The sequence below is a fragment of the Mastigoproctus giganteus genome, chromosome 3, assembly GCF_048544385.1.
Source record: "Mastigoproctus giganteus isolate SK-2022 chromosome 3, ASM4854438v1, whole genome shotgun sequence".
NCBI lineage: Eukaryota > Metazoa > Arthropoda > Arachnida > Uropygi > Thelyphonidae > Mastigoproctus > Mastigoproctus giganteus.
This window is the reverse complement of record NC_143577.1, coordinates 103,180,782-103,204,330: the sequence shown is the minus strand read 5'-3', so window position 1 is coordinate 103,204,330 and position 23,549 is coordinate 103,180,782. Positions and strand designations below refer to the sequence as shown.

Sequence of the window (23,549 nt, the reverse complement as noted above, 5' to 3'; positions counted from 1 at the left end):
CTTCATATACAGAAGTAACATTCTCTCTCTCTCTCTCTCTCTCTCTCTCTCTCTCTCTCTCTCTCATCTGATTATGAAATAATACTGATTTTACCACCAAAGATGAATACTTGTGGCAAGGCAATTTGCTCTACATCTTTTCTTGGTGTTGTTTAGCACTATTAATTTTGAAAGTGAAGCACTTGTCATTTCCATTGTATAGATGCCTTCAGTCAGATTTTCTTTTGAAATCAGCCAATTTTGTCTCCATATTATGAAAAATTGACTAATAATGGTTTTCCAGTAATCCACACTCTTTACCTCTGTGCATCTGGATATTTTTATTGGTATCTATTGTTAATTTTTTCTTATAGTTATATTTTAATTTGTTTTTATCTTGTTAGGTATTATTAACTTAATTTATGTATTTTATAGCACTCCTAGTACTAAGAAACTCAATGTCTGGGGTTTTGAGCATCAGTGCCTTGTAGTTAGGAAATATGTGTGAATTCCCGTTTGTTTGCAGCAAAAGGAAAATTGTATACCGCAAACTGTTATCCAAATTATTGAAAAACCTGAATTGTATAAAATAAGTGTATATAAATAATTATATGTAAATATCTTCAAGTCATCATTCACAAAATTAGTAAATTTATTTGCAGCCCACCAACATATGTTAAATTAGATAGCATTAGGATATGAATATGATGAACACAAAATTTTATGAAAATGTTTTTTATATTAAAACAAACCTAAAAACAAAGAAATCAGAAAGAACCCAAAAAGTACAATATTGTGAAAAAAAGTAATCTTTAAAATATTATACTTTAATTATTTTTCAAATTCCTTGTGACAATTAGGAAATTTAATAAGAGTATTAAGATTACCTCTGGTTTAAAATTTAATTTTTTTTCTCTCACTTCCAACATCACTTGCATATTTTTTAACCTTGAATTACTGTTGCTGATTCTTGATCTAGCTGCATTCTTAAATTTCCCCATTAATATTGTTGTGCAACATTTTCTGACACTCTTGCTCTTTGATACAGTCAAAAATCAATGAGAACATTGGCATCATTTAATAGCCTTTCCATGCACTTACTATTGCACTGGCGGCTCCGTAGCCAGGTGGGAAGGAGCAGCAGTGCGTAGCACACGCTTCTTGATTAGACCCGGGTTCGAGCCCGTCACCACCAAATACGGAGGATGCGGAAAGGTCAGAGAATGACCACCGCATATTCCAGAGCAATATGGCCTTAGTTGCTAATGCTCCTAAAAAAAAAAAAAAACCAAAACCAACTATTGCACTGTGCTACGCTTCATTCCAATTTGGAGTTCAGTGGTAAATAGTACTGTTTATGTTATAACTTTTAATATTGACTGTTCTCTCCTTGTGCCTTGCTCACTCAGAATCATCACAAAAAAAAAAAAAAAAATTACACACTCTTCCAGTTTTCTCCTTCAATACAAATGTTTACAGGTGTGTTTACGGATTGTTTGTGGCATTGAGAGGAAAGAAAAGATACTTGCTTTTGCCATCATAAAATAATTAAATTTAATTATTTTAAAATTTCAGCAGAAAAATATTCATAAGTATTATCTAACAATAAAAATTTGTTAATGTTTTAATTTTTTGTGGTTTTCCACTTTTGAAATGATTTTACTTCTTTTACGAAGTGCTTGTGAAACCATTCCAAGAAAATTTAGTTCTGTATACATAAAATGTCTGACCAAGTTATAGTGGATCCAAATTAATGAGATTATTGTATACCTATTTAATATAAATACAGTAAAGATATAGGATATTTTTCAGTCCCTTCACTCATTGTTGATGAAGTGATTGAAGGAAATCCTGTAAAATTTGACTTTTTTATATAAGTATCATTTCTAAATTTTGAATAGCAGAATGGCTGGTGGCAATACTGTTAGAATGCAGCTTAGTGATATCCTTTTCAGTTTATTCAGATCCTATATAAAAGGATGTTTTTTAACATGGTCTCTGTCATCAGAAGTATTCAAGTATGCTGTTATGCCAGTGTTATTTTGTCAGCACAACAAATTATTGACAAATTTCAGGGAGGATTGTTCTCAGAAGCCAGTTTGTAGTTATAAAGTCACATACTAGATATTATAAATTTTAGTCCTATCGAGTAGAGAAACTGTAAAAAAAAATTACCTTGGAATGTATTGTTACTCCAGAGTGAATAGAACAGTTTTCCATTGAAATAAGAGGCAAAAAAAAAAAAAAAAAAAAAAACCAGAAAACCACGACCCCAAGCAAGAAAATAATTAACTATATTCTATATACTATATATATATATTGATTATTGATATATTTAAACAATTTGGAAATTACTTTAAAAGAAATTAATTGTATGTCTCTTTATCATATTACAGATGATGGATCCCCAGTTTCAGCAATGTCACCAAATACTTCCCCTCAAGGTAGCAATTTATCATCTCCCACTGGTATAGGATTGTCAGATAATCCAGCTGGAGCAATTGGCGAAGACAGGAAGTTACCTAGACCAATTGGAATGGAAAGAGCACAACGAAAAAACCCGGTGTTTGGAGGAGTGTCAGATATTGGGGGTATTTGGTCTTTCAACTCAGCTGGAAGATGTAAGTTGAGTGATAACACTCTATACGGTTATATACAGGGTCATTAAAAAAAAGAATGAGTAAAATTGACCCCAGGGGCTCACATCTGGTGAGTATGGGCTTGGCAAACCCAGGGTCCTCAGCTGGATATTATCATTCTTGTTCTTGGTGATTCCTTTCTACAAATTTGTACTTCTCTCTCTTTCTCAGGGTAACTTGGGAATGTTTTTTTTTTTTTTTTTTTTTTTTATGGCTGGTGCAGCATAAGCCTCAGGCTTCCTTGCACCATAGGACTAATAATAATAATAACTATACTTTGGGTCCCTCTTAAATAGCTTTGGAAATCTCTGCTGCTTGTGAAGGGAATTATACCCCTGAGGTGGGATTCACAAAAGATTTGTATTCACCCAGAAGTAGTTGTTGATAGAAAGATATATATTTTTTATATACCTTAATCTCTGTAGTAACCACACAAATTTTGGTTTTGATCTGACTTTTTTTTTTTTTCCCTGTGCTGAATGAAGCAAAGTCACAATGGATGAAGTGGAATACAGATCGGTGATTTGATTCTTCTTTCTGCAAGGGAAAATACCCAAAACAATCCATGAAGAAATGATTGCTGTTTGTGGAAAAGGCTGCCCAGGTTATAGTGTTGTTGCACATTGGTATAATCAATTAAAATGTGGAAGAACCTCAGTGCATGATGAAGAAATCATGCACTGAGGCTGAGAGTGTTGCAGAAATTGAGATAGTAGTTCTGGATCACTGCATTAGCATTGAAGAACTAGCTGCACAGTTCCAAATTAGTATATGGTCTATGGAGAACATTAAACATCAGCGTGTTTAATGTTCTCCATAAATATCATTAAACATAGATGTGTTCCCAGACTTCTGACCCCTTATCAGTAGCAGGAAAGGGCACATTGTGCAAATGAAATGTTGTTGATTTGTGCAAGGAAAATCAAGAGTAGATTTTTCAGGGCAAGTCACATAGATGAAACTTGGATCCATCACTGTGATCCTGAAACTAAACAATGGAAGCATGCAGAATCATCACTCCCAAAAAGGCAAAAGAGCAATCAAATACTGCCAAGGTGAAGCTGTCAGTTTTTTAGGATCAGTATGGTGTAATACTAACTAACAGATTATTAGCTTCGGAAGGGTTGTGCTGCGATGGGAAAGGTGTGCGGCTGCTTCATGATAATGCCACTGTGCATTCCCCACATGCTGCAGTGAGATGTGCCCACAAATATAGATTTGACATATTGCAGCATTCTGCTTATTGCTTTAGCCTTTCACCCTTGGATTTCTTCCTCTTTCCTGCCTGGTGTCCTTTCTTCATGGAAAATACTTTGCTGCTGATGATGGGGTGATTTCTGCTGATGAGTCATGGTTTTGAAGGACATTCAGAGGACTTCTACAAAACTGGCCTGCAGAAGGATATTGAGAGGTGGCAAAAATGTGCCATTTTTTCTAGTGACTATGTTGAAAAAGCATGCTATGTGGTGTTTTGTGTCAACCTTTTTGAAATCCATCGTATATAGTCCCTGACAGCAAAATTAAGGGATATATGAGTTATTCATTTTAGTAGCCCTAAATGCAGTGGTGGCTCATGACTGTGATGTACAGGGGTGCTGCTTCTTAAAGTTACATTTCCAGATATACAAACAATGAGGGGGGGGGAATTGCCTTGGCTATAAGACATGTAGACACAGATAGTGATAATAATAAGCAAGTTAAAAATACTACAAAACATTAACTGGACACTTACCATTAACATAATTGGATAATTTGTAATTTTATTTAAAAATAAAAGCAATTCTTAGTTTTTATTTGTTGAAAATAGATTAATAACTTTTTCATTCAAGTTTGGTGCCCTGTTCAGATTGGGCACTGTTCGCTCCACAGTTCCTTTGACTAGTTTTATCACCAAAAAAATGCATATTGCCAAACTGCCAACTAAGTATTGATTCAACCACTGAGGCCAAAATGTGGAACTGTGTAGTGCACAGTTCTGCCTATGGTTAAACTTTAAAGTTTAAAACTATTTTGTGTTTTTTTTTTTTTTTTTTTGGTTTATTATTGGAAATAGAGGATGAGTATATTATATGTGGGACCTGTTAATAAAAATATTCATTGCATTGCATTGTTCTTCACAAAATTTTATATAACTCCATTGACTGTATATTTAGATTTAAAAAGCTTAGGGGGGTGCAGTTCTGCAGTGCCTACCAACGAGCCGCCCCTGCTTAAATGAGGCTTAAGGGAATCAGATTTTAAAAAAGTCCTGCCATGTAATTTCAGAAAAGTGCTTAGAGTAACCTGCCACAGATTACTTTATGCTTTGACCTACATTGCTGTTGTATATTGGGAACAGATGGTGAATCAGTAAATGTTATTTTATTATGGGTTTTCTTTTTTTAATCCTGTAATAAAATTGGAATAATTCTAGTATATATGAAAAAGGTTCTGCTTAAGAAATGCATGTGTAGCATAAAAATTTCATGTAACTTCTAAGTAGGATGACACTATTGAAAAAAAATAAAACAATTCCATTAAAGACGGATGGCTGGTCACTCTATCATAAACCCCACAGCAAGGCTTTGTTTTGGTTTTTTTTTTTTTTTTTTTTTTAGGAGCATTAGCAACTAAGGCCATATTTCTCCGGGATATGCGGTGGTCATTCCCTGACCTTTCCGCATCCTCCGTATTTGGTGGTGACGGGCTCGAACCCCGGTCTAATCAAGAAGCGTGTGCTACGCACTGCTGCTCCTTCCCACCTGGCTACGGAGGCGCCTCACAGCAAGGCTGGGTTTGAGAGGCTGTGAGAGAACAATCAGTAATAGAATACAATCTCGCAATAAATCATAGACAACATTTTATTACTATTCACAAATAATCTGTAAAGATTATTCAGTTGGCATTTTCTCTCTCTCTCTCTCTCTCTCTCTCTCTCTCTCTCTTGCTTGCCTAGAACTTATTTCAAATTAAATTTCTTGTGTTTGCAAGGTACCCGTGGTAGAGTAGGTATTTCATTCATTGCTTCAAATTTTACGTGCTCTTTCTGGCTACAGCCAATAGTGGAAACAAAAATTGCCTCACTGGCTTTTAGGACCTTCAACATCTGTGATATAATTTCTGCAGTTAATACAGTAGAAGATGAAGATTTGTTTAGCTTCATGACAATAGTATTTGAGGTTAGTGCTATTCACAGTTCAGCTTCTGCTTTGCCATTAACTTTTTTTTCTCCTTTCCCCATTCCAAATCTTATAGTTTATTCAAGAGGCCTCCTAAGTGGACAGCTGTATTCAGTAAAATGCAATAAATGCTAAATGTAACATTTTTATTAAAAATTTTGCATTTTTATAATTATACAAAGACCTCATGACAGGGAGGACATGAATGTCAACAGAACACGTGGAATGATGAAGGAATAGGTAGATGTTATGCAGAATGTAATACAAATAAGAGTTAATAAACAGTACTAATGGCCTCCATAGCCGAGTGTGTCAGGAGTGGGAGTGCAGTATCACACGCTCTTCGAGTAGACTGAGGTTCAAGCCCTGCCCTGCTAAATACAGTCAATCTGTCAACCCACACTGGACCAACATTTTCTGGCAGATAACGGTCCATTTCCTTCAATGTGAATTGTAGAGGAGGCTTCCATCCTGCAGTGGATTGATAATGGCTGCTGCTTACCTGACTAAAGAAATGAGGTCAACTTCGGTCTTTCTGCAAAAAACTGACTCCAACAGGATGAATGTGTTTTGACCTTGGTTTCAGTTAATCCTAATGTAGTCAAACTTTATTGTGCATCACTTTAAACAAACATTGACTGTTAGTGTTATATCTTCAACCAGAACTAATTATTAATAATTCAGACTTATGGTCATACATTCATCCTGTATAGGAGTTGGTAGTGCTGCAGAAGGATCCATGTTGGTTCCATTTCCAAAATACTGCCTGCTGTGATACTTAGTGTCCTCCCTTTATCTTTCCTTTATATACAGTATATCCACCTTCCATTCTTTGTGGCCCCGAGTGCCAAGCGTATCTAGTGATCTGCGATTATAAAGCGATTTCTAAAGTGAGAGTGATACACATTTATAGGGTTTAAAGCAAATGCTCTATTGTGTATATACATTTGCTGAAAGGTATCAGCACCAAAAATCCCAAGAAAGGAAAAACACCTTTCTTTTATTTATTTTCTAGTTCTTTTAACTACTTCTTCAACTTCTGCTTGGTCACTAGGTGGCACTGCTCCTGCCTCCCCGTGGTGGGGCCAGAAACCTGGGAGGGAAAGATCTCACTCCCAGGGCTAAAAGGAGTAAACATGAATGATCCAAATATCACAACCACAGATCCCAAAGATCCGACTCTTTGAGTCGGAAAAATGAGGATAATGTGACGAATGTAACCAAAAGACAATAAAAAGGACAAGACATCGCTTCATGCACCCACTTTTCTAGTCCTTCATTCAACTTCAGAACAGCCATTGGGAAAACTGTCACCATTTGTCATCCGAAAATGTCAAGCGACTGAAATCAGGCGACATTTTAGTCGAGACAGCCAATGCAAAACATGCAGAAAGACTGCTTCAGGCGAGAACTTTTGGTGGGATCCCAGTAGTGGTCTCTCCCCATAATAGCCTAAATACATCAAAAGGAGTAATTTCTGAATGGGACCTTATTTAGTGTCTCAGAAGAAGAAATTAAAAATGAGCTGGTAGATCAAGGTGTCATAGCTGTGAGAAGGATTATAGTTTCTAGAGATGGTATACTTACTCCAGCCAGAAATCTGATACTGACCTTTAACACTCCCAAACCACCCACAGCCGGATATCTAAATTGTAACATCAGACCATACATTCCGAATCCTCTCCGCTGCTTTAAATGCCAAAAGTATGGTCATTCACAAATGGCATGCCATAGAGTTGCCATCTGTTCCAACTGTGGATCCCAAGATCACACCAATCAGAACTGTCCAGCCGAGCAACCGAAGTGTCCAAACTGTAAGGGGGACCATACTGCCTATTCTAAGAACTGTGAATATTGGAAAAGAGAAAAGCATATTCAATGATATAAAGTAGAACACTCCATCACATACCAAGAAGCTAAGAGAACTGTATGCCCGACTATGACCTGTACATACAATAGAGACCCAAACAGATTTCAAGATTCCTCCAAAGAAGTCTATTTCAAACTGGGCATGAGCTCTACTTATCACATCCCAGCCAAAACAAAAAGAGAAAGTCACAAACACACCACTATCTGTACCTGCCAATGCAAAACACTCAGAAGAAAAGCCACAGAAAAACGTAATATCATAAGCCAGAAGCCAACAGAACAAATGTATAAAGAAGTGACCAATCAAACAGAGGAATCAGTACTAGAGATTTTTGTGAAGAAGATATGGATACCAGCAAACCATATTTTCCAAAGGAAAAACCTAAACTCGATAAGCTTAAAGCAAAGTCTAAGAAACAGTCTGACACATTCTCCAAAACCAAATAATGGGGACTATAATCCAATGGAACTGCAGAGGTTTCCACACTAATATACATGATATATATGATCTGATTACACAGTATACCCCGCTGTTTCTTTGCCTGCAAGAAACATTTCTCAGACCTCAAGACTCTCCCACTGTAAAGAACTATATCACATACCGTAAAGACAGAGTAACAGGTGGCACGACCCATGGTGGTGTGGCAAGTTTAGTAAATTTACACATTCCTTCCCAATTTCTTCCAATAAACACAACCCTTGAGGCGGTTGTAGTACGCATAGCCATTAAATCTCTCGTAACCATTATAACAATTTTGTTTCCCCAAACCAAGAATTACAACAATAATACTTAGAAGATATACTAACTCAGTTACCTCCACCCTTCTGTATACTGGGAGACCTCAACGGACACAGCCCTTTGTGGGTTAACACAGCCATAGACCAGAGAGGAAAGCAGATTGAAAAATAGATAGAACAGAATGACTTAACCCTGTTGAATGATGGCACACATACATACACGCATCTTCCATTGGGAAAGAGCACAGCTATCGACCTATCAATATGCTCTCCGACATTATTTCCGATACTTGATTGGTCTGTACACAGAGATCCTCTCAGCAGCGATCACTATCCGATAATCATTACCATGATTATCGGATATTAGGAACTACATGTCAGTCACGTAGAAATCTCAGATGGAAAGTAAATGAAGCAGATTGGGAAAAGTATAAATCTATTGCAAAATTAGACGCAGATATTATCAAGCAAAAAACCATTAGATGCAGCAATACAATATGTAACAAAAAAACTAATCCAAGCTGCTGAGCAGACTATTCCAAAAACATCACACCTTCCAACACATCAAAAATCATGGTGGAATGTAGAATGAAGAATGTTTACACACTAAAAGAAAGAGAAATAAAACCTGGACTAATTTCTGAGAAACTAATTTCAGTTTCACTACAGAGAAACTCGTATTATTCAAAAAGCCACGAGCCAGATATGTTAGAAGAGCCAATAGGAAAGCATCCTGGATAAAACTTGCATCCACTTTAACAAGTTCCACACCATCTCAAACTGTCGGGAATAAAATCAGCAAAATGAAGCTGATACCAGATTAATCCACCTCCAATCCTAAACTGGAATGGAATGGACAAATCACCGCACAGCCTTCAGAAATGGCCAATGCACTAGCTGAAACCGTTGCCAAAACATCAGCAACCACATCATATACTCCTAGTTTTCAAATATACAAGGCAAGAATTGAAAAGCACAAACTGAATTTTTCCACAAGAAATGTTGAACAGTACAACCTTCTGTTAACTTTTCATGAATTAAAAACAGCTCTGTCGCAGACAAAGCAAGGCGCTGTAGGACCAGACCAAATTCACTACATGATGATAAAGGAACTTGACCACCAATCCCAAATGGCATTACTTGAACTATATAACAAAATCTTCCAAACAAACCAGTTTCCAGATAGTTGGCATCTTGCAATAATTTTAGCTTTCCCAAAACGGGGAAAGGATCTCTCTAACCCACGCAACTATCATCTAATTGCTTTAACAAGTTGCCTAGGAAAAATTATGGAAAAAATTATCAATGCTCGTTTAACATAGTTTTTAAACAGAAATAACCTTCTTGATCCAGCACAGCATGGTTTCAGAAAAAATCGTTCAACACTAGATTGAATTATCAAATTAGAAAACAGTGTACGAAATGCCTTCATCTAAAAGGAACATCATGTTATGATCTGTTTTGATATAGAAAAAGCTTACGATACGGCATGGCGTTACAGAATTCTCCAAAACCTATACCTCCTTGGTTTACGTGGACATCTTCCTAAATATATTTAAAATTTCTTGCAACACAGGACATTCCAAGTTAGGCTGCAGACAACCCTTTCAAAGGTTTTCATCCAAGAAGGTTTGCCTCAGGGGTCTGTGCTTAGCACTACGCTTTTTGCTATTAAAATAAATAACCAAGCACATTCCAAGAATCGTTGACACAGCTTTATACTTTGACGATTTCAGCATTTCCTATCACTCTCAGAATATGTGAAGTGTAGAACAGCAGCTACAAGGAACAATAAACAAAATAAGCAAACGGGCTCAAACAAATGGCTTCTGGATTTCCACACAAAAAAACTGCTTGTATACACTTCTGTAGAAAACAAAACCTACACCCTGATCCTGAATTAAAACTTGACAGACATATTATCCCAGTAGTACCAAGCATAAGATTCTTAGGACTTCTCTTGGATAAGAAACTAACATTCCTTGATCACATTAAACAACTCAGACTTTCTTGCTTAAAGAAATTAAACATTCTCAGAGTTCTTTCCGTAACAACTTGGGAAGCAGATCGATATACACTTTTCAAACTTTATCGATCTATAGTTCGTTCCAAACTAGATTATGGAGCAGCTGTTTATGACTCGGCGAAACCAAGTGCAATGAGATGTTTAGACTCCATACACCACAGTGCACCCCGTATAGCACTCGGAGCTTTCCGAACTTCACCTATACAAAGTCTTTATGCAGAAGCCCATGAACCTTCATTACAGCTTAGACGACAGAACCTGTTATTATACTATGCCATCAAGATAAAATCTATCAGTGATCATCCAAATAGAGACATCCAGTTTTCATATAACTGGGAAAGCATTTACTAAGCCCATCCACGGATGAATTCGTCTGAAAGATTTACTACTAAGCTGAGAGCTTGATTATGACAACATAGCTACTGCAATTGCACAGACCATTCTACCATGGTCCATATTTCAACCCATATATGATATGTATTTTCAAACAGGGGAAAAACACTCTGTCAAGAACAAACTACCAGCAGTTATATGCAGCATACAAAGAACAATATCCACATCACACTTTCATATATACAGATGGATCTAAATCAGAGAATTGTGTAGGAGCTGCAATTCATTTTGAGGATCGTACCTTCATCCAACAACTCCCAAAAGAATGCAATATTTTTACTGCCGAATTACAAGCCATTTCGATGGCCATAAACCAAATCAAACATAAACAGATAGCAAACAGCATAATTTTCACGGACTCACTTAGCTCTGTTACTGCCTTGCAGAATGCAAATACCAAAAGACACCCAATCCTACAACATGTTCAATTTTCAGTATCAAAGCTATTACAAAGAAATTGCAATATCAGAATTATGTTGGATCCCAGGCCACACAGGAATAACTGGAAACGAAACGAGCAGACAAAGCAGCAAAAGAAGCTTCCACCTCTGATTATGCCTTTTACACAATGCCATTTACAGATTACAAGTCCTTAATCAACCAAAGCAGTAAAAAACAATGGCAACAAAACTAGCTAGATCAGACTAACAACAAACTTTGTCTAATTAAAGAAACACTTCGACCGTGGCCGAAGTGTTACTAGCTTCTGATTGAATAGACAGGCAGGAAGAAGTGACCCTTGCTCGATTGCAAATCAAGCATACACATGACTCACTCTTACCTACTCAGAGGTGAAGACTCCCCCCCCCCCCAATGTCAAAACTGTCTTCTGCTAACTATACATCACTTCATGTCCAACTGTCCAAAATTTCATGGAGAACGACTAAAAGCCTTTCAAACAATAATGAGTGCACAAAACAACTTAATGCTTGAAACAATTTTTGATAACCGGCCAAATATTACAGACGTTTTCTTCTTCCTTAAGTTAACTGGATACTTCCAAAGCACATAAAATTAATAGTATACCATTTATAGAGAAACTGCATGATTATAAAGCAGAATCTTGGTTTTATTCTAAACCACAAAAGTGAAAATGCTGATATACGAAACTCTTCTGCCTAGACTAGCTGCATTATAACCTAAGCTGCTCTTGCACCAGTAGCTCTTAAACAACGACAACAACAATCCATTCTTTGTGTTTTGTTCATGCATTGTGATCAACATGTGTGGTCTTTATATACTTATAAACTGCTACCATTTATATTTAAGCAGATTATGAGAAATCTTTGGCAAAGGATGCTAAAAAAAACAGCAAGGACTTCTTTACTTATACAGGGTGTCTCAAAAATATTAGTACAAACAAACGTTTAGGGGAGGTAGGTAACATCTAAAGGAGTGTGAATCGCATAGGAACCCATAACCGGAAACGTCACGGGAAAGTAGTAGCAGAGGCACAAGAAGCAGAAATCACACAAGACAGTAATTAGTGGCAAATATTTATTTGACATAATATTAACAATGGAGTACGAGATGGATGCATTTCATGACATTACAACAGATGCTCAAAGGTTCCACCATGAGACGCGATGCATGCGTGACACCGACGCAGCATGGATTGGCGGACACAGTCGAACATACCTGGAGTTTCTTTGACAGTAGCAGCAGTGCAGACAAGTCTCGCCTCGAGATCCATTTCTGTCTCCACAGGCGATTCATACACGATAGATTTGAGGTCCCCCCCCAGAAAGAAATCAGGTGAGTGTGGGGGCCAGGCAACAGGTCCACCACAGCCAATCCATGGATGCCCAAAAACGCCTGTTCAAATCGTCACGAACACACCTTCCATAATGGGCAGGTGCCCCGTCATGTTGAAACCAAATGTTGCGTCTCATATTTGCTGGAACATCGTCAAGTAACCCTGGTAGAACTTGTTCAAGAAAGATCCAATATTTAGTGGAGTTCATGCGGGATGGTAACAGGTATGGGCCAACTAAGCAGTCACCGACCATACCTGCCCACATATTTATTGCAAAGCGATGTTGTGCTGCATGGGGGCGCACACCATGTGGGCCCTCTGCTAATCCATACACTGGGTGCATGTCTGCCAGCTCACAGTTCATATATCGATGCATGCTCTTCGTGCGGCGACTACTGCTTGAATGAGTAAACCAGAAATTTTCCCTCTCACGAACTGATGAACAGCGCCGTGTACCAACTTATGGTGACGTTTCCGGTTATGGGTTCCTATGGGTATCATTTCTGCTTCTTGTGCCTCTGCTACTACTTTCCCCGAGCCGTTTCCGGTTATGGGTTCTTATGCGATTCACATTCCTTAAGATGTTACCTACCTCCCCTAAACGTTTGTGCCAATATTTTTGAGACACTCTGTATAAACTCTAGAAGGAAGGGGATGAATCAGATTGGTCCATTTGATAGCTGTGGTTTGACTGTTGATGATCCTGCTCAGACGCTGATAATCTGAATGAGTATTTTGCATCTACATTCACACATGAGGAGTTAAGGGAGAAAAATGCCAGAAGTTTATCATACTGTAGTAACAGGATGCTTAATGATTTTATATTAACTGAGAGCAAAGTTGAGGCAAAATTGTTGAAGTTAAATAAGGAAGGCGGATGGGATCTGTCCAGTTATATTAAAGGAGGTGACGAAGGAAGTAAGCAAACCCTTGGCCATAATTATGAGAGTATCCTTGCCCTCAGGGGAAGTCCCCACAGACTGGAGATATACAAATGTATCCCGAATTCACAAAGGGGGATCTAAGGGTAACACAAGTAATTACAGACCAATTAATTTAACTTCTGTTCCAGGGAAAATAATGGAGTCACTGGTTAAAGATATATTGCAGAATCATCTAGCCAAGACTGCAGTAATAATGCATGAAACACAGCATGGGTTTGTTAAGGGAAAGTCTTGTGTGACTAATTTGAGTAGATACTATGATGTGGTTACAAAAGAGCTGGAGGCAAAAAATAATTTTGATATCATGTACTTGGATTTCGGGATAGGTTCAGTAATTTGTACAGTAGTCTTCCATGTGCAACACTGTTGCACATGGAAGACTACTGTACAAATTGGAGCAGTATGACATTAAGGGTAAGTTGCTACAATGGATATAGGTGTGAATAATTTGTAAAACTGTGAAAGAACTATCATAATTGTTTGTCCTTTTTAATGTGAGTTTTTTGGTATATTTCTTTTATAGATATATTTCACAATTTTACAAGATGATATAATCTCTAATTTCAAAAGCAGTAATAACTTATTTTAGAATCTGCAATTGAGAATGAGAATGGTGCAATGATAGCTTTGCTAAAAAGTGGCCAAAAACATTTGCACCCATTTTGTTTGTTTATATAACCCTGCACTAGTATCTATACTATTATTGAAAAAGCAATCTCACTGTACTGAATGCATTCCACAACATTTTGTCAATTCCAGTGATAATTTGATTTTATTATAACCCCAGGGGCTCACATCCGGCAAGTATGGGCTTGGCACACCAGGGTCTTGAGCTGGATATCATCATTCTTCTCTTCTTTTCTTGGTGATTCCCTTCTCTCTCTCTCTCTCTCTCTCTCTCTCTCTCTCTCTCTCAGGGTAATTCAGAAATTTTTTTTTTGGCTGGTGCAGCATAAGCCTCAGGCTTCCTTGCACCATATGGCTAATAATGATGTGAATTCTTTTTATGTATAAAATAAAGCCTTGATTTAACAGACTACTTTGGGGAGATGGAAATAATGTCCACCAATGCTAATTTTTACATTAAACTTGAAAGAAATATACATGAGCAACAAATTTACTAGAATGTTATGGAAAACTGCAGGGGAGGGAATTAAATAACAAGAAACACATTAGGTTTTCAGCTCTTCAACAACATATTATTACAGTCATGAAAATGAACAAAGATGCTTCATACAGTATGTAGTTTTCTAATTATCTGTTACTGTATTGTTGAATGACAAGCAAGCCAGAATTGCCATTAGCTATAAGATTAATTTTCCTTATGGTTAAAATATTTTAACTGATTGTAGATCCCATCAGACTGATAACCGATCACAGAATTTGTATTAGTATGATATAAGGAGACAATGTTATGCAGCTTAAGCACAAAAAAAAAAAAAAATCCACGACTTGACCATCCCCCCCTCTAATAATTTCTCTAGTTTTTCTTTAAATTTATTCATATTACCTATTTCTACAACATCAGATGGAAGTTTGGTCCAGAAGTCAACTATGCACTGAATTAAATCTACCTTCCCACATATATCCTGCAAACATCCTTTCTGGGTATCAAGTTATGTCCCCTCTTTTGTGTAGTCTGAGCAAGAGGAAGGATTCCAACAGGTTGAGTTTACTCAATACATTTAAAGCATTTTAAATACCTCAATCAGATCTTGCAAGTATCTATTTTCCAGATGCCAAAACTTTTAGAACTGAGGTCTTTCTAAGTAAGAGTACCCTTTTGTTTCCCCTATTAATTCTGAATTGATTGTCTTCTTTTCATTCTGCATATGCACAATTTTTGTACACAAAAATCTTTTTTATATATATATATAAATGAAAACATGTCATAGTATGTTATTTAGAAATTATATTTAAGGCTGTTTGTTTCTTAACTCTCTGCTCTTTGTATGAACATGCTCTAAAAATTCTGCCTTTTTTATTCATTTTATTTATGTAGCTGACATGGGTGCCTCAGGAGACTGGGTTCCAAATATGTCACCTGGAATGCCCACAAATTCTCCTCTTCCACAGGATGATTCACTACCTCCACTCTTACATAGTTCTTATGGGGGAAACCGGTTTGGAGATATTATAGCTGCAGATTCAGGACATCCATTAGAACACTCTTTCCAGGTTAGTTTATCATTAATTTGGTGTTATATATGAAATTTTATTTCAAACTGCAATTTCTCCACTGTGAAATGAAAGTAATTTTTTTAGTTAAAATAGCTTTATTTAGTTGGCAAAAATACACCTGTATTCTATGTATTTGTGTTTATTTGATTTGGGCTGCTATGTTATAAAATAACCCCAGGGCCTGACATCTGGTGAGTATGGGCTTGGCACACCCAGGGTCCTGAGCTGGATACCATCATTCTTCTCTTCTTGGTGATTCCCTTCTCTCTCTCTCTCTCTCTCTCTCTCTCTGTGTAACTTGGAAATTTTTTTTTTTTTAGCGGGTGCAGCATAAGCCTCAGGCTTCCATGCACTATATGGCTAGTAATAATAATCTATGCATACAGGTTTGAGTTTAGGAGGGGGTTCCCCTCCAAATGCACATCTAAGACAATTGGAAATACTCTCATGCTTCCATGGTTTTTCTAAATAAGCATATGAACACTTAGCATTGAAGATTGACACATTTATTTAAAAAGAATATATATTCTGTTGAGATTTGAACTGAAACAGTGCATGTTTAATCTCAATTTCAATATTAGTGACCACAAGTGCCAAGCAAGTTTCAGTGATCAAGTGATTGTAATGATGATCATAATGCTATCTAAGAGATAAAAGTTATTTTTATTATTTATTTATTTCCCTTTTTTGTTAGGCATATTTGCAAGTGTGTGAAGTGCCTATTAGCTTCATGTCCAATTACATGTAAATGGCTCCCAGTGAATAGATTTTCATAAAATTTTATATCTCATTCTTTTGAAAGTTTTAAGCCGTTCCAGATTTCATAAAAATCGACGAATTTTTGAGTCTGTAATGCGAGCCTCTTAATGTGACTCTCAAATATAAGGGCATGGTTCCGGCTAATACTTGCAGGGTCAGCCTCCCTGTGGCGAAGGATGGTAATATGGGTTAGTGTTGTCCCACAAGCCACTAGGCTAAGAGGCCTGATAAACAGCAGACCAGCACAATCCAGCACTAACCTTACAAACACTCACTAACCCACACGATCTGACCTTTACAGAGTCATGTATTCATCACAGAGTTACTATGTGGAGTTGGGAAAATCCCCCGGTTTAGCTTGACATGAAAACACTATACACTATGTCCTTTCTGTATACATTGTGCTCGCCATATTCAAAGTCTGCATCCCTTATATCTGAGTGACACCACATCTCTAAAATCCCAACAATGCATTTGATGTCTTAACCAGCACTTCAAATTCATCAAATTTATTTACTATACTCCTAGAATTGGTGTGCTTGCATTGGTGTGAGTATGAACAGGTGCAAGTATACATGCACCTGTTCATACTCTTAATTACCGTAACACAGCCTGTGTACAAATGTATTTACTTGTTTCATGATTACTCCCAGCAGTTGTTGAAATCCCCAGCACCTTGCTTTCAAGTGCAAGAATCGCTTTCACCTCTGCCTACTCTATTGTTAATCTATTAGTCTGTGTATTCCCCTCCCTCAAGATTGCAGTTTGCCGACCCACCTCACATGCCTCGATAGCATGAGCAAATATCCTTGCACCCTTTCTATTTAAGTGTATCCCATTCCTGTAGAAACAGTATCTCCTGTTAACAAGCACAGACACACTGAGAAAAATTCTATTCCACGAGCATTGCACAATATCTCCAGGGCCGAATTGATTGACGGAGCTCTCATCATATGCTCCCTCCTATTGTAACTGTGCCAGAATTGTAGCAGATGCTTTCAAATTTAACCCTAACTCGTAATTTTTTTTTCAAAATTTTCCAGTACTTGTTAAGTAAGTCTGGAGATCTCCTACTCTTAATGTTATTATTGCCAACATGTACAACAATATAATTTTTTTGTCCTTAGAAATTATATCCAATGTACAATGTCATCAACTTGTTCCTCTGGCAAACAAAGCCTGGTCATATTCCACCTATCCTTTTTGCAAAGTATATTTCCCATTTCCCTGACAATAGAGTCACACACAACAATAAGCTCCTGTAGGACAAGTGCAGCCCATTCTGCCTTGTAGATTGCCGCTGTGTTTCCTGATGATGTGAGCAGCTGAGAGCTTGATGTGTGTGTGTGTGTGTGTGTGTGTGTGTGTATATATATATATATATATATATATATATATATTATGAAGAAAGCATAAAGAAGGTTTTGTTTAATCATATTGAATCTACGGTATACACCAGAAGTGAATTCTACGAAATGGATAAAGCAGTGTTCCTGATCCATAATCAACACTATCTTCATTTTTGCACTCTCCAAACTCTATGATTACTTAGCTTCTTAATATTATTCTTTTATTATATATATATAATATCGGTGTAGATATACCATAGTTTACCCATAAATTTGAACTATGTAGTGTAAAGTTTTAATTGTATCTCATATTGTGCGTGCCTTCACACTACATACGTAGTTCATATTTATGGGTAAACTATGGTGTATCTACACCAATATTATATAGTTAATTACCTAAACCCATAAGAAATTATGCCTTGCACATATCGTCTTCTAATATATATATTCAGGGTTACAAGAGTTAACACTTATAGGACATTTTCATTCATTCCCCATTTTCACACACTTATCCCACTCAATACAGTACCCTAAATAAGACAGCACACAAATTTTTTTTTAGGTTGTTTAGGTTTATTTAATTTTAGGTTATTTTTATGTTTTTTAAGTTATTTAGCTTTTTGAATCTATAGTCAAGTCCTCTTTTAATTGTTTCTATGTCCAGTGGCAGTGCAGCATGCCCTCATGATGGTTAAGAATATAATCCTCTGTATGGAATCTAATTTTCTTTTATTCTTATTTAAAGTGGCTCTATAGTACTATATGCCTGTGCCGTAGGTAATAAAAGGAAGATTGTCTTATAAATAAGAGCAGTTCTTTTCCTTGTTAAACCCCAGTCAGGGTGACTGATCCTAGAAATCATTCCAGTATAATTCCTGACTTTTTTTCGCCAAATGTACAAGATGTTCTTAGAAAGTCAACTTATATTTAAATATTATACCTAGATATTTCATTCCTGTTACTAGGCCTGCTATTTTAATTCAAGTTACTTTTTTTACAGAATCAATTTGGTTTTATTGTTAGATATTGTTAGTTTGTGTATACTGTTATGTTGTTCTGAGATAGCCTGCGTGTTGGCCTTGACAAGCAAAACAAGGGTGTTAGCGAAAGTGAGACCCTGTCAGTCAGGCCAATATCCCTCCTCAGAAATTCATCCATTACCAGGTTCCAGAAACAGGGACCTAGAACTGAACCCTGGGGGTATCCTTTTGTCACTCGTCTAGTGATGCACTGATATCTGGTTTTGACTGAGACCTGTCTATCCCTGAGATAATCTTGTATTAACTGGTACAGGTTTTGTGGAATCCCAACAATCGCAATCTGCAAAGTACGCTGGCTACCACATTGTATCGAAGGCCCCTTAAAAATTGATGGATATGGCAAGTACATATTTTTTTCTCTGCATTTTGTACTGTTTTCCTCTACTGTATGCATACCATCCTCTGTGGAGCATCCTGTTTAAATCCAAACTGTTTGTCTGATTGTAAATTGGCATTGAAGTAGTGAATCTGTAACCTGAATAGTATCAGCCTCTACATTACCTTATGCAAAACTGGCAGCAAGGCAATGGGCCTGTATGATTTTGGATCTGTTCGGGTTTTTTCTGGATTTTTCAATATTGATCTTATTTTAGCCTGTTTTCAAGAGGTGGGAAAACTACCCTTTGTTAACAGTTATTGTACAGTTACAATATGTGGTAAGAATAGCTTTTGGCCAGTTCTTTTACCATTTCTATTTTCATAAGATCATTTATTGTTTTTTGGGTTTATTTAGTGCTATGAATAGTTCCCCCCAGGGTGAAAAGGTCTGTCTCCAAATTTTGGTACCTTTTGTTTTCAGGTGGGCTGTTCTTGTGTTAGGGGGTTGTAATTTACTGGAAACAGTAGATCAAGAATATTGCTGATTGTTTCCTCCCAGGTGTTGGAGGCACCTCTGTAGCCAGGTGGGAAGGAGCAACAGTGCGTAGCACACGCTTCTTGATTAGACCGGGGTTCGAGCCCATTACCACCAAATACGGAGGATACAGAACGGTCAGAGAATGACCACCACATATTCCCGGAGCAATATGGCCTTAGTTGCTAATGCTCCTAAAATCCAAATAACCAACCAACCAACCAGGTGTTGGTGGTCTGACCAGCTTCAGTGTTTGTGGTGTTTATCACATCACCTTTTGGCAGCTTGTTGGTAATAACGGCCAAACCATACCCCATAGATTGGCATTACCAGTGATACTAATAAGCATTTGCCAGGATTCCTTCTTTTTCTGCCTTATAAGGCTTGTATACTAAATCCATGAATTCCACTGTTTTCCTTCTGGCATTTACCTCTACTGGTGGCCAATTTGTTCGGGATGTCCGGAAATCTTTTCTAGCCTGGTTAACCCTTTGCTCTAGAACATCCAACGCAGTGCATCACCAGAGAACTGCATGTGATTTTTGTTGTTTCTTCCTCATAGAGCTATTTATAGCTCGGGTAATGGTTTCTGTCAGTTTATTGACCTGTCGATTTGGATGCATTTCATTAATCTCTGGTGGGGGGGGGAAGGAAGGAAGGGGATTTTTGGTATCTCTGCCAGTTTGCTTTTTTGATGTTATATCTGAAGCCGACCGGGCTAGCCGGGTGGGTAAAGTGCCTGCCTGGCAACCCAAAGGTCGCGGGTTCAATTCCCGCCTCGGGCTTGGATCAAAGTACTGCAAAAACCTTGGGAGGTGCATTATGGCCACAGAAGCCTATGTGCCAACAACTACCAAAAAAAAAAAAAAAAAAAAGTTATATCTGATAATATTCACCCCAAGGGCTCACATCTGGTTAGTATGAACACCCAGGGTCCTGTGCTGGATTTCATTATTCTTCTCTTTCTTGGTGCTTCTCTTCTACTTCTGATTCTCTCTCTCAGGGTAACTCAAATTTTTTTTTTTGGCTGCAGCATAAGCCTCAGGCTTCCTTGCACCTTAAGGCGGGGGGGGAGGTAATAACCGGGAGGCTATTACCTTTCAGTTGGTGGCCAACCGAAAGATAATAGCATAGTGGTCGAGCATAGTTCAGGCCTTGTGCACATGCCAGTTTATAAATGTATGTGCTAGACAATTTTAAAATTGAGAAAGGAGTTCGACTAGGAGACACAATATCTCTGAAGTTGTTTACTGCTACCCTTGAAGAAGCTTTCAGAAGATTGGACTGGTACTATTTACAATTTGCAGGTGACAATGTGATCCACAGTAAGGGAATAATCATTGAAAAAACAGAAATTGAAAAGGTGGAGTCATATACAGTTAGTCCCCAACTTAAGAAAGCCCGAGTTATGTAACGATACTTTCTGAATAATTTTTAAGAGTGAAGTCGGATGAAGGAACAATAGGAATAAGTTTTTATTTTCGTTCCCTTACAAACTATGTTGGATAATAACTAGAGTTAACATTTCATTTTCTGCTTTAAAAATTCTGAAGAAATGTTCAACGTGTTTTAGACGGATGAACTACATTGAAGCACTTCAGAGAAACCCCACACAACATTCAATCCTCGTGGACTGTGTATCATCGACTATTGCTTCAAAGAATTACACTCTAGCCCGGTAGTTCCCAAATTTTTTTTTCAGTCGCCACTCCCTTGGTTTCATAAATGCATCCCCAACATCTCCAGTTCTAAGTTATAAAAATATTTTCAGAGTGGTAGTCTGCAGGACCCAATGAGGAAGATAATTTAAAAAAATAATATCAAACAGTAATGATTAATTGCACATTTATTTCAAATCCAATAAAAGTTTTATTTTATTTAATTCAACATATTGAAATTACTAGAATAGTGATTCTAGCTTTTTAAAATCCGACAATAATTTAACAAAAGTCTTAGAACTACATTTAGTAACAAGTTTATTTTTCTGTAAATTTTTAATCCGAGGAATGAGCTTGACATAATACCAGTTTCTCAATGTCCGCTTTAAAGTTGCTTAGGAGTCATAAATCACCACATTTAGTAAACTGGAGTCAGTTTCTTTACTTGGAGATCAGTTGCATGACCACACTAAAACCACGTTCTACTAATTATGAAGTTGGGAATGCAATAAGTAGCTTCTTAACCATAGTGCAGGATTGTGATCAGAAATTTTCCTCTGTAACCAAAACCCTTGATAAGATTTCTTAAACTTTGGTTTCAGCTCACTATCATTTTGTAACTCAATTAGTTCTTCTTCTAAGTCTAATGCCCCAGACTTCTTCAATATCTAAAAATGCATTCATCACCCAATCTGGAATTTCTATCAAAAGAAGATCCTTAAATCATTCAGATATAGGGTTACCAGATCTAAAATTCAAAAATAGGGAATTTTTAGTTTTTGAAACTAGGGCATTTAATACAAACACTGTTGCTATCACATTTGTCTGCTGGACCATGTTTTTCTATGATGTTTTCTCCAAAGCCACTCTTTCTGAAGCAGTTGATTATAACACTTGATGTAATACTTTCCCAGGCAATAACAAGATTACGGATAGCATCCAAGACATTCCAATTTGGCTGAAAATTGTTCCCTCCTATGTTGTGGACCAAGTACCTTATCAGGCGGGCTCTATATGCTCTCTTGAGGTTATAAATAATGCCTTGATCCAGTGGTTGCATTAAACTGATGGTACTGTGGGGTAAAAACAAGAGCAGTATATTTGTCAACTTAAGTGTCTCGGAAGAATGTGCTGTACAACGGTCTAGAATCATCAGAATGTTCCTTTTTTCTGAAGCCATTCTTCTGTCCAATTTTGATAACCAAGATAGAAAAATTTTGACCGTAAGCCAAGCACTTCTATTCGCCTTATAATCACAGGGAAGTTGGTTAACTGCTTTAAAACATCTTGGCTTGGAAAACTTACTAAACTTATCACAAGTGGGCGTTGTTTTGTACTGCCATCTGAATTGCAGCATAACAGAACAGTGAGTCTTTGTTTACTTAATTTTCCACCCTGACGAGACTCCTTGAACAGCAAATATTTTGTTTGGCAGCAAATTATAAAATAAACCTGTCTTGTTGAGATTAAAAATATTCTTTGCCTCATATTTTTCAAGGATGGACTGTACATAACACAACCAGCCTGTAGTCTTTTCTTTGTCGACTAATCCAGACTCACCAAAACCAAGTTATTCCTGTTTTTAAATCTTTTGAGCCAGCCACTGTTGCATTTGAAGTCACCAATCCCATGTTGCTGAGCTAGATAATTTGCCTTTTCTTGAAAAATCGGACCTGATATTGGCAAATTAGATGCATGCATTTGTTGAAAACACTCGAAAAGTTTTGTTTCAAGCTCCTTGTGTTTTGCACCATGAATTCGTTTCCTGTTTTTCATCGCTGCTCCAGTGTCACACACTTCAAGTCTTTTTCAGTTTTTCAGTATTGTAGATAAAGTAGGTAAAGGGATGTTGTATTCCTTCGCGATGTCTGTTTTGCTTCTTTCCATCCTATCGGCCTCTTGTATAATTTTTAGTTTAATTTCCAGGATTAATTCTGTCTGTCTATGTTTTATCGCCATAACACTGCTAGATAAGATTTAATATAAACCAATTTTAAATTAATTTAAAGACACAAGTTCCAAAAAAGACATCAGCTCAGATAAAATGGCACAAAAAATAGATTGCTGTATACGATAGTAAAAGACTCTTTGAACTGGGGTAACAATTGCAACTGACCTTATTCCCGTGGAGAGTTTGGGAGTGTATGTAAACAACTTAGAAAAATTTTTTACTATATTCTTTTGTTAATTTAACAACTCATCCTTCA

At 37.0% G+C, this 23,549-nt stretch overlaps 1 protein-coding gene across 3 annotated transcripts in view; it reads left to right on the top strand.

The window, feature by feature from the left end:
* The window catches only part of LOC150088195 (ankyrin repeat domain-containing protein 17-like), a 1,023,061-nt gene that overhangs the window by 704,492 nt on the left and 295,020 nt on the right, over positions 1-23,549 (top strand). For all 3 annotated transcript variants that reach the window (XM_090369376.1, XM_090369375.1, XM_090369377.1), the window contains exons 29-30: positions 2,376-2,600; positions 15,505-15,680. In XM_090369376.1, the coding sequence (XP_090225502.1) occupies positions 2,376-2,600; positions 15,505-15,680 (401 nt within the window). The remainder of the gene's footprint in view (positions 1-2,375; positions 2,601-15,504; positions 15,681-23,549) is intronic.